Below are 12,505 nucleotides of genomic sequence, written 5' to 3' on the forward strand. Positions count from 1 at the left end.
TATCTTCCTCCTGCACTTTTTTTTTCCGGTCCAGTTCTTCTTTGAGGTGGCTATTTCTGACCACTGCTGCAACCGCCTTTGGGAAAGGGAGTAATGGCCAGCTGGGGAGGAAAGATGCAGCTCTCCTTGACCCTGCTGGCAGTCTCCCCCATCTTCACCACCTCTACGGGGTGGCTTAGCCCCGAAACCAGCTGGCTTGGGGCACTCTGGTGGCGAGCACGGATTGCAGATTTCGGTTGATCGCCGAAGGAGCTCAAACCGGAAGTCCGCAAATAGCACTTTGTTAACTAACAGTGCCTGGAGAAGGCAGAGGAATTAAGTAGGAAAGGAAAAATTAAAAGGGTATTTGAAAAGGTTCATTTAGATAGTATGAAGGGAGATCAGTGAGGAAGAGCAACTATGTCAATGGGGAAAAAATGGGATGGTATACACTAAAAACTTGGAAAATACCTGAAATAAGGGAAATATTGGCAAAACTTGTGAAGAAACTATTACAATTTGCACATTTTACTGGCAAAGCATTGGGTATACCTAATTAAAGTGAAAGAGCTACATAATTTATTCTGAAAAAATCAGTCATCAATTAAATTATTTTTTAAAAATGGCAGAAAATCAGAAGAATATATTTGAAAGACCCAACATTCATTTGGCTGTTTTATTTCTTTGGTTTAAAGTTTACTTTTATCAAATTTAAATGCAAGTTGGTACCTTTAAAAGGTTTCCTTTAAAAGTACATGCAAATCCTACTGACAGAGTAGGGAAGGGTGGCTAATTCAGTATTTCAAGTGGTTCCTACTGAGACCTACCGTATTTGCCGGCGTATAAGACGACTTTTTGCCCTGAAAAACATGCCTCCAAGTGGGGGTCGTCTTATACGCCGGTAAATACGTTGTCACTCGGTGCAAGAGCGACGGGGCGGAGCTCCGCAACTTGCGAAGCCCCTTCAAGCCCAGCCGGAGTCTCTCTTCCTCCTCCCCCCACCCTCCGCCCGGCTCGGGCGCTTGCGGAGGCCAATCTGGAAGTGGGGTGGGGGTGGAGCGGAGGGTCTCTGGCGGGCCGCTCGCCCAGCCAGCCCGAGCCGCGTAATGGCCCGGGGGTGGGAGGGAGAAGGTGGTGGGGGTGGACTGTGGCGCCCCACCTTCTGGGCAGCGGGGCGGGGGGCGGCAATTTGCTCCTCCCGCTTCTCCCTCCCTCTTTGAAAGACCGGGAGGGCTGTGCTTGGGGCGGGGGGGGGTGTCCTCGGGAAGTTCCTGATGGGACCCTGCTGGGCAGGGCCACCCGGCTCCCGAGCTGCTTTCCAGGGTCCCCTTGGGAAGAAAAGGGTCTGGTGGGCGGTGGAAGAAGGCGAGGGACCTCCTCCCACCCCCTGTCCCATCCCATCCCTCCTCTTGTCCCCTCCTCACTTAAGAGAGAAAGATCCGCCTCCCCTGCACCGAGCTGCCACCCGGCGCCGCCGTCTCCGGCCAGCGCGCTTGCGACTTGGGAACCGGCCAAGCGACTTTAAAACCGAGCGGAGGCCAGAGATAGCCGGAATTACCCTCCACACCACACACACACACACACACACACACACAAGAGAGAGAGAGAGAGAGAGAGAGAGAGAGAGAGAGGCAGCTGTCTATCCCCCACCCTTGGAGTCCCAATGGCACGCACGCGGGGCTGTCACAAAGAAAGGGAGAGGAATTGAGTGCCAGCCTGAGAAAGGCGAAGCTGCCTCTCTAAAGCATTTTGGTGGCTTTGTAAGTTTGGGGGAAAGGGGCGGGGTGTCAATCAAGAATTATATCCAGAATACCCCAAGTGTTACAACTTACCGTGTTTTGCCGGCGTATGAGATGACTTTTTTGCCCTGAAAAACATGCCTCCAAGTGGGGGGGGTCGTCTTATATGGCGAGTATATAACAAACTCTATATTTTGAGTGGAAATGTTGGGGGGTCGTCTTATACGCCCAGTCGTCTTATACGCCGGCAAATACGGTAGATAAAAATTACTTTTTTGAAACTATGATTTGCATTGGTGAAGTCCTCTGCACCTGGGTTAGAGGAATTGCTTTTCTCTTTCATGGCTTAATGCAGGGCTGTCAAGCTCCCAGCCCGCAGGCCGGATGCATCATGTGCTGCCCACACCCAGTTTATCGAAGTGGGAAAAGGTCCCATACGCCATGTGATGACTCCATGACAACATGAGTTTGACACCCCTGCCTCAATGTAAATAACAGTGGTCTAAAAATAACATTAAATGCATTCTCAAGAATATTTTATTTTTATTTTAGTTTTCTTCATAGAATAAATATCTAGTATTTTATTCCAAAATTTGTTTACCTTGTCATTAGAAGTAATAATGTTAAAACGGATAGACAAATTACTCTTCTACAGTATACTTGTAATCATCAGTAAAGTACAAGATGTACTTCAGTTGATAATTAGAGAATATCTCAGTGGCTTCCTAATCAACAGGAGTGAAATATGGAATGATGAGCACTCTCAGGACGTCAGTTTTCTAAATATAGGTCTATTTTACCTTTCTCTTATTATCAGTATTCAGATGGAAGATTCCCAAAGGTGCTTCCCAAACGTGTATATTTCAATAGTTGAATTTCCTTGATCACCATACTGATGACAACCTTAGGAAACTAGTGCTGTGTTTTCATTTTTTCATTCCCTACTGAGAAGCTGAGATACTTTCTCATCTTATTTATTTCTGTCCTGTACTGAAAAAAAATATTCAGAAGTTTCCTTCATTCATTTCTTATAAATGGACATAAATGCTTTGTGGGGTATCATTTAGATCTTTATACAAACTTACACTGAAATTTTCTTTAACTTTACATGAATGAACTGTGGAAACAATTTATTTGAAATGCCTCCAAGAAAATGTTTTGATAACTCTGAAACTAGCATTGCCAATTTGAATCTTATTAGGATCTTTTTTTTATCAAGTATATATAAAAAACTTATAGTACTAATAATATCCTCCTGTCTCTTCTTGGATTTATTTCTTTTGCTTCTTATTTGCAATATATACAGCCTTAATATATGTAGCTATCATTTGATAGACAGATAAGGATCCTTGAGAAAAAATGAAGCACTCAAGAGATAATGTTATCTGAATTCATTAAACACATTTACAGCCAAATGTCACATGTAATCCGGTTAGTGAATTAATCTGTTTCCTGATTTATACTGACTCACAAGCTAACCCAAAGGTTCAGGTTTGCAGATCACAGGAAATCACACAAACACACACAAAAACCAACTAAGGTTAAAATTAACAAAGGTGACGTGCTATGAAAATATAGAGAATAACATGTTTGGAAGGAACTTGGCGGTCTTCTAGTCCTACCCCCGGCTTGAGCAGGAAACTTATACTATTTCAGACAAATGGGTTGTCCAATGTCTTCTACAATCCTCCAGTGATTGAGCACCCACAATTTCTGGAGAAATGTCATTCCACTGATTAATTATTCTCACTGTGAAGAAATTTCTAGATTCAATCTTTCTTTAATGACCTTCCACCTGTTACGTCCTGTCCTCAAATACTTTGGAGAATAGGTTGACCTCCTTTTTTCTTTGAGAGCTCCTCAAGTACAGGAATATTGCTACCATATTACCCCTACTCCTCCTCTTCATTAGTCTAGACCAGGGTTAGTCAACCTTTTTCTACCTACCACCTACTTTTGTATCTCTGTTAGTAGTAAAATTTTCTCTAACTACCCACCGGTTCCACAGTAATGGTGATTTATAAAGTAGGGAACAAAACCCCTACCGCCCACCATGAAAGCTGGAATGCCCACTAGTTGGGTGGTAGGGACCAGGTTGACTACCTAGTCTAGACATACCTAGTTCCCGCAACCCTTTATTGCATGGTTTATCTTGAGATCCCATATAATCTTTGTTGCTCTTTTCACTCTTTTATGTTCTTGGCATCTTTTTTGTATTGTGGTGACTAGCACTGGATAGAACATTCCAGGTGTGGTTTCATTAGTGCAGTTCAAAGTGGCATTATCACTTTTTGTGATCTTGATTCCATCTTTCTGATGATTCAGCCTAGGACGGCATTGGCTTTTTTGGCAGATGCAGAATACTGTTGGCTCATACTTAAGTGGTGGTCTATTAGGACACCTAAATCCCTCTGTTGAGTCATGTACCACTATTCTATACATGTGCATTTGTTTTTTGTTTTTTGCCTAAGTGTTGGGCTTTCCTTTTCTCATCACTGAGCTGAATTTTGACGGACAGGGCCCAGTGTTCAAGTCTGTCAAGTTCCTTCTGAATCTTGAGTTGATCCTCTAACATGCTAGCTATTCTCCCTAGCTTGGTATTGTATGCAAATTTGATGAGTTTTTGTTCTACCCCCTCATGTAGATCATTTATGAAAATGTTGAAAGGCACTGGGTCTAAGATAGAACCTTGAAGTACTCGATTGCATACTTCCTTTCACCTAGATGTAGTTCCGTTGAGGATTACACACTGAGTATGATTGATCAGAGGACTGTGAATTCATCTGTTGGTTGTACTGTCCACCTCACATTGTGAATCATGTATTGAATCCATTTTGCTGAGTAACACATATGCAAGTATGAAGACAAGCTATGAAGGATTAAAATATATCCCAGATGATATATATTATAGACCACATTCTGTTCTTAGAGTACTAATTATTGGTTATGATGTTGGAGATTTGGGCTGTTATACTTCCATAATATATAGGGATTTAAGAATAATTGGAGTAAGCAATTACTCCAATTACTGCCAGAAAAAAAATCAGCTCAACTTAATAATCATGGTGCCATGGATACTTTGCAAAATGATTTGTTGAAAGCAAGATATGTCAACTGCATTTTCACATTCTACTAAGTAAATTATCCAATAAAAATGAGATTAGGTTAGTCTGGCAAAGCTTACTCTTGATAAATTCATACTGACTTCTAGTAGCTATCACATTGTTTTCAAGATGCTTATAGATATATCTCTTTATGATATGTTGCAGAATCTTCTCAAGAATTAATATCACACTGAATGATACTGGATCTTTATTTTTTCTTCCTGAAGGTATGAATAACAACCCCCCTCCCCTTTCAATTTTTTGGCACTTCATCCTCTCACTATATTTATCACAGATATTAAATAAAGTTTCAACCAGTTATTTCCTTCAGAACCATAGAATGCAATCATATGGTCAACTAATTCAGAGTAAACAGACATTTATTGACCATATTTTTGTCATCCTCCTTCATTCTGCTCTTTATAATTATTTGTGGAACAATTACCCCCCTGAAACTGAATATAAGATGGAAATTGAGTAGTTCTGCCTTTCCTTTCTTTTTCTCTGTGAGCAGCTGGTATAGACATTCCTTTCTTCTTCCTTTTGTTTTGAACACACTTGAAGAAGCCCTTTTTATTGTTCTTAAGAGGGTTCCCTCCCCCTCTAGCTCATTCTGAGCCTTAACTTTACTGAAACAATCTTTGTTGTTATATACAGGCACTCTTCCTTGGTGACCAATCATTTTTTCCACTTGTTATATGTATCTTTGTTTTCAAAGAGCTGTACATTCATGTTGACAGAGGGCAATCTACATTTCAGGAGCTTCTTCCTAGTATGCCGTAAAGATTATTATCACTTCAGACAGGGTTGTGAAAACCCAGAAGCTGATTTCAAGCCTTGAGCCTAACCAAGCTATGACAAACTGAATGTGTGAGATTTCTTCTAAAGTCATGTCTGAGACTCTGACAATATCCTTCTCCTTTCTTCAGTGCACAAACCATGGTTCAGGGCTTCCTCTTCCAATCAACACAGTTTTCATTATACAGCAAAAATGGCTATGCTTTGGCCAAACATAATTTATTAGTTTTATAGTTATAATCCATGTTGTCCAATAGTCCATCATCCTGAAAACAGAAATAATGGTCCTAAAAACCATATCTCCTACCCAATTTTCATAGGCAATCAAAGCACTCTTCTGTTCCTTGGAAAGGATGCATAAAAAATATTCTTTCATTGAATTCATGCTCTATCCTGTAGTTGTTTTAATACTTTCTTCAAAGTGTTTGATAAAAAATATTGTTTTAAAAATAGAAATAAAGTCACAAGTTAACATAACTCTTCTTTTTGGTTTCTTGCAGGATACAGTTGCATCCTCTCTGCCCTTTTTTCTTTAATGCAAGATCTGCCTATTCCTCTGAAGTCTCAAAAGTTTTTTTATTTTTTAGGGACAGGGGGCTTAAAGCTGTTTTCAAAGTAGAATATTTATTTATCTACCATATTGACATGCTGCCTATTTCTTGCAACTCTAGGTAATTTACAATATATAAAAGTCACAACATACACAAAACCATTGTAAAAAGCCCCAATTAATAAATAATATTATTAACCATTCTTCATATTCTCGAGCATACCTTCCAACTTGAATGTCCTCTCAGAAATACGGCTGCAAATTTTTTTCAAAAGGTCATACATTTATAGAAATACCTCTTTTCTCCAGCCATGCTGATCTAGATGGAGTAGATTACTTTTGAAAATGTGGCTTTCTGAGTTCTAACTCCCAATTAATATAAATCATTAGATGTGATGCGGCTTAGGACTTCCTGCTGGCCAGCTGTGAAGGTCACAGGGTGATGCTGCAGCCATCATAATGTTTGGCAGTTGACAAACACCCAAACTGCAATCACATTACCATGAAGATTCTACAATGGCTGCAACCTTGAGAACTGGTCATAAGCCTCCTTTTGAATTTGAATTTTGAAAGGTCAGTAAGCAAGGACTATCTGTACTTGGTGGAATCAACTAATGGTGACCAGAAAATGGGTAGCCACATCTTCAAGAGCAGCTCCACACAATCTAAACATCACGTGAATTAAAAACCAGGATCCACAAACACTGGTTGGACTCAAACGCCACGATCCCAAATCATTAATTTCTACCCACACCGAAACCAAACAGCACCTGTTTGATTGGAGCAACACAAAAATCATTGGCCATATTACCACCTTCCATGCTCATAAGTAGATTGAAGCCTGGCACTCCACAAGCAATTTCATCAACAGATACATTGACCTACAAACAGTCTACAAACCCTTCCAAATCCAAATCAACTGTACAGCCAACTAGAGACAGAAACTGACCCTCAACTAACCCACGCAAGCCCCCCACAACCAGCTCTTCACCTCCCAATGAGCCTCACCTTATGTAACCTCTTATCATAGGACCCATCATAAGATTCTCACTGATGATTCACAGCTGACCCATCACAAGAGGCATTACAGGACCCTCACTTGACACACCCACACCTGAAGCCCTTATAAACAGAATAACACTGGCATCTCCTTTGCTGAAGACGTTACTTAATCTGGTAACAAAACGTTCAGAAACCAACCCACAAGCTCAGAGAATGAACCTTCATCCGTACACCTAAATAATCTAATTTACAAACAATATAAGCATGATTCACTGTCTTTAGTGACAGTGAATTTGTCCCATATCTGTTGCTTCTGGATGTTATCTATTAGTCCTGCTCTTTTGTTTATTTTCTTTCTGGAGTATTGCTTCCCAATTCTTGTGTGGACAAGATTTGATAAAACTGTCATTGGCTGAGAAGTAGCCAGTCATTGTTCTAATTCTCTGACTTTTTTTCAAGAACAGTTAAAGGCTTGTAGTTGCAGCAACCAATGCCAAATCACTCTCAGTTAGGAAGTTGAGCACGCCATAAGCTTGACAGCCATGTCTTGTTCACCCATATTAACTGTTTTTTAAAGGAACAAACACTGAAGATTCTTTTTTATTTCTTATTGTTCCCATCTTGGGCTTTTTGATAGTGTTACTGTTCACTTAGAGAGAAATTTCATTAGGAACTTGCCATTGAACTTCATAGATAGAGATAGATAGATAGATAGATAGATAGATAGATAGATAGATAGATAGATAGATAGATAGATAGATAGATAGATAGAATTCTTTATTGGCCAAGTGTGATTCGACACACAGGAATTTGTCTTGGTGCAAATACTCTCTGTATATATAAAAGAAAAGATACAATTGTCAAGAGTCAAGAATCATAAGGTACAACACTTAATGATAGTCATAGGGTACAATAAGCAATCAAATCATACTAGGAAACAGTCAATATAAATCGTAAGGATACAAGCGACAAAGTTATAGTCATACAGTCACAAGTGGGAGGGGATGGGTGATAAGGAGTGATGAGAAGATTAACAGTAATAGTTTGTAATACTACTTTGTAATAGTTGGACAGTGTTGAGGGAATTATTTGTTTAGCAGAGTGATGGCATTTGGGGAAAAACTGTTCTTGTGCTAGCTGTTCTGGTGTGCAGTGCTCTATAGCGTTAGTTTGAGGGAAGGAGTTGAAACAGCTTATATCCAGGATGTGAGGGGTCTGTAAATATTTTCACAACCGTCTTTTTGACTCATGCAGTATACAGGTCCTCGACTGAAGGCAGGTGGGTAGTAACTGTTTTTTCTGCAGTCCTAATTAACCTCTGAAGTCTGTGTCTGTGTCTGTCCTGTTGGGTTGCAGAACCAAACCAGTCAGTTATAGAGGTGCAGATGACAGACTCAATAATTCCTCTGTAGAACTGTATCAGCAGTTTGAGCTTTCTTTGTTGTGCTTTTCATTAAGAAACTCCTGTTTGTTTCCCATTTGTTTCCCATTTGTTTGCTTTTTCCTCTGCCAAAATTCATGTTCCAAGTCTTCCTAAATCTAACAATAACCCTAAGTAAGCTTAAAATGATTAATGATCTGAACAGTAAGGGGCAAAAGGGCTACAAATAGAAATGATGAAGGTGAGGGTGCAAGGAAAAATAATTTCTCACCTGCTGGCACAAAGTAGAACCAATGTTTTTTGTTTTGTTTCCAAAAAATAAATGAATATATAAATGAATATCTCACAGATACAAGTGTGCACTCTAGGAGAGAACTATGAGCTAAAATAATTTTTACTTCCTGGGCTCAAGAAGCTTTCCTCGAGACTCCGGGAGGGCGAAAACTGCCTCCTGGGCTCTGAAGGCTCTCTGGAAGCCGGAAACGGGCCCATTTCCAGCCTTCCAGAACTTCCAGGAGGCCCGTTTTTCACCCTTTCTAGGCTCTAGAGGCTTTTCTTGAGCCTCTCTGGGCTCTGGAGACTCTCTGGAGGTTCTCTGGAGGCTGGAAATGGGCCCATTTCTAGCCTTCCAGAACTTCCGGGAGACCCTGCACATCTGCAATCCAAATTGGGCTGCGTGGGGACTCCTGGGAGGGGAGGGGTGGGTGGAGCCAGCCAGGGGTGGGATTTGCCAGTTTGCTGAACTGGCCATAAAATTAAAAACCAGTTCCACCCCTGCTTCTGACTGTAATGAGCAAGTCCATTACGGTTGTTGGTCAAGGACTATCTGTACATTCACCATCACTTCCCATAAAGTTCATATCTTGAAATGACCCATATATATATACATCCTTAACTAAGTTTCAGGATGGACGAAGGTGGTCTTGTCTGAAAAAATGGAAACATTTTTGGCACATATTAAATATAGTAGTTTGCAATTACTGTCAGTTTGTCCAAAAGTGGATTCAAACTTTTCACGTTTCCTAAATGCGAAGAGACAGACAAAGCACGTTTAAAGTTTCAGATAAAAAATTCAAGGATAATGAAAGAGCAATAAAAGTTGTTACCTAAATGCTAATGACTAAGTAAAAAAAAATGCTGATCTTTTAAAATGCAAAGGGAAGGAAGCAAAGTAAACATCTAGCAGTGCTCGAACAAGCTGCCTTTTATTCCCTTTTTCCATTTATGATACACTACATAATTAGGATCCAAATAAAAATTAAGTTGTTTGATAAAACAATGTTCTTGCAAACTGTGAATTCCTCATTTTGTAAAGGTCAGCACAGGTTAAGGCATTGTAAACAGATACTTTACCTGCTGTTCATAAACAACTCAATACCATAATAGCAGAAATGCACAAATCAGTTCTTAAAAATCTAGAGAGAGATTTCGCAGTTGTTTCCTCCGCAAGCAGCTCAAGCCATTAAAGTCATTAAATATGCTGCAAAAAAATCCAGCTTTCTAATTCAATTTGTTTCACTGCCTGAAAAATTCACCTTTAAAAGCTGTCCCTGTTATTTCCTTTTAGAGATAGAACAGATTGGATACTTTTTCACTAACCCCCAAGCCTATCATTAATTATTATTTATCACATTTGTACATTATTTTTCTTTTAAGCCTTACAGGAAAGACAGCACACGGACCTGATGAATTATATTTCTTACTGTTGATACCTAACACAAAGTAACTCTCTGAAAATACATATTTTCTCTACTGGGAAGAGGAGGTGAACAATGAATTCTAGAACCCAAAGTGCTCAATAACATCTGGTTCATCTTCAGTTTAAAGAACTGATACTGGAGGGAGGTACATCTATCTCCATTATTTATTTATTTTTGTCAAAATGATCATGCAGACAACTTGTACTTGTTCTCTATAATACTTGCTAGTCCAATTATGCAATTTCAGGCTGAATGTTATAGTTTTACATTCAGATATACAAAATGGCTTAACCTCCAAAATTGTTTTGCTACGCTGCCTGGAAGAACTGCAATTCTGAGGTGCTTAAGCCTTTCTTTGCCTGAGCAACAGACAGTTGTCACCGATGGGTGACTTAATGATGAGCTAGCAGAAAGAAATCTGCTTCAGGGTGGCTGCACAGTGATTGCTGTAGGGGGCAAAGCTGGTTAGGCATTCAAGCCAGCTTCTCACCCCGTGAAGACAAAACAGATTTTGGATCTCCTCTATTCCAGCGGTTGTTGTCAGTAGCCTGAGGGTATAAATCCTCTCTGGGAAAGTCAGAAGAATAAACATAAGTCGTCTTCGGCATACAACTATCTGTTTAGCAACTACTCAAAATTACAATGGCACTGAAAAAGGAGACTTATGACCAGCCCTTGCACTTATGACCATCCTAACATCCCCAAAATTGTGTGATCAAAATTCAGAAGATTGGCATGCATTTAGGATGATTGCAGCATCCCGGGGTTATATGATCATCATTTGCGATCTTCCCAGATGGTTTCTAGCAAGCAAAGTCAATGGAGAAACCTGGATTCGCTTAACAACTGCATGATTCACTTAAATATCTTTTATGAATGAAGGCAAATATACGTGTCCCAGGATAATGTTGCAATGATCCAATCTAGGTTGGTCACCCAGATTGGTTTAGTCTTCTGAGCTTTCATTCTTGTCCTGGAGCCCATCCTCAGGGAACCTTTTTCTAGCAAAGTGTCTTTTCTCACTTAGCAACCATTCTTGAAAATAATCATACAACATATGCTAGTTTTATTTTATTTTTATGTATTGCTCATATAATATCTAATTTAGTTCTTAGTGTCTGTTTAAGGCAGAAAAGAGAGAAAGTCTTCCATCTTCTCAAAACCCCAAATGAGTAATATCAAATTGCTGGATATTTTGTTTGATATTCTCAGCAAAGAAAAGCAACTCAAGGCTGGATATCATATCACTCCAACTCTTAAGGTTCAGAATCAGTAACAATCATTCAGAAGGTTCACTTTTGTAGTAAGATCACATAGAGTCTCATAAAATTTTCTTTAGAGTTAAAACTTAGCTTGCTGAGAAGTCTTATGAACCTGCAGAGGTTATTCCCATAAATCTGTAATAACTATAACCATTCCTGGATAATTGGAAATGCCACTTTATTCTTCCTCATGTCTCAAATACTCTTCAGAAATATTTGAAATGTACTATTATTCTCACACAGACAGAGTTTGCAACTTTTGGTCAAAATATTGTAACTTTTTTTTCCTTATTACCTTGCCCTTGTCAAAATAATGGATAATTTCTTGATAGAGCTGATCTTTGAGTTGTCCTTGCGTTGCTGCCTGGTAACCATCTCGTTGAGTAAGATGTGCTGCACATGGTTCTTCAGACCACTATATCAAATGAAAGCCAGGAAGAAATTAAACATTAATAATGATTAATGTATAAATAGCTTTATCCTGCTTTAAACAAAATCAAGGAATTTATTTATTTATTTATCAATCAAGTTTATATACCTGCCATCTCACCATGGGTGATTCTGAGCAGCACGTGCAACAAACAGATAAGACCACATATGAAACCCACAAATATTTTTTAAAAAACATAAAAAATAATACTAACAGTAAATATCATGGTCACTCGATACTCGACTGCTCTGAAAGTTGTCAAATTTGCTACTCAATACATTTTGATGGGAATTTCCCCTCCCCACTACTCATCATTTGTTTGGTACTCGGTACACAAGCTAGAAGTTGTTGGTATTAGTTGCCTTGTGACTCACTTCCCTTTCCAGTCAAAACAAAACGTCACATGCTAGTCATGTGGTTTGTTTGACACTTATTGTTTTTAGTACTAGTCATGCCTCCCGGAACCAATCAGGGGTGGGATTCTACCGGTTCTGTCCACCTCTTTAGAACCAGTTGCTCTGAAGAGCAGCAAACAGAGAGCATACATAGAACCGGTTCTA

General features: G+C 39.6%; 1 protein-coding gene across 3 annotated transcripts in view; it reads right to left on the bottom strand.

The window, feature by feature from the left end:
- Positions 1–12,505, bottom strand: part of DOCK1 (dedicator of cytokinesis 1) — a 414,443-nt gene that overhangs the window by 64,178 nt on the left and 337,760 nt on the right. For all 3 annotated transcript variants that reach the window (XM_087964320.1, XM_087964319.1, XM_087964318.1), the window contains exon 38: positions 11,811–11,930. In XM_087964320.1, the coding sequence (XP_087820446.1) occupies positions 11,811–11,930 (120 nt within the window). The remainder of the gene's footprint in view (positions 1–11,810; positions 11,931–12,505) is intronic.

Source organism: Notechis scutatus, chromosome 4, assembly GCF_049901735.1.
Source record: "Notechis scutatus isolate UNSWTSFEM ecotype Mainland chromosome 4, rNotScu1.2, whole genome shotgun sequence".
Lineage (NCBI taxonomy): Eukaryota > Metazoa > Chordata > Lepidosauria > Squamata > Elapidae > Notechis > Notechis scutatus.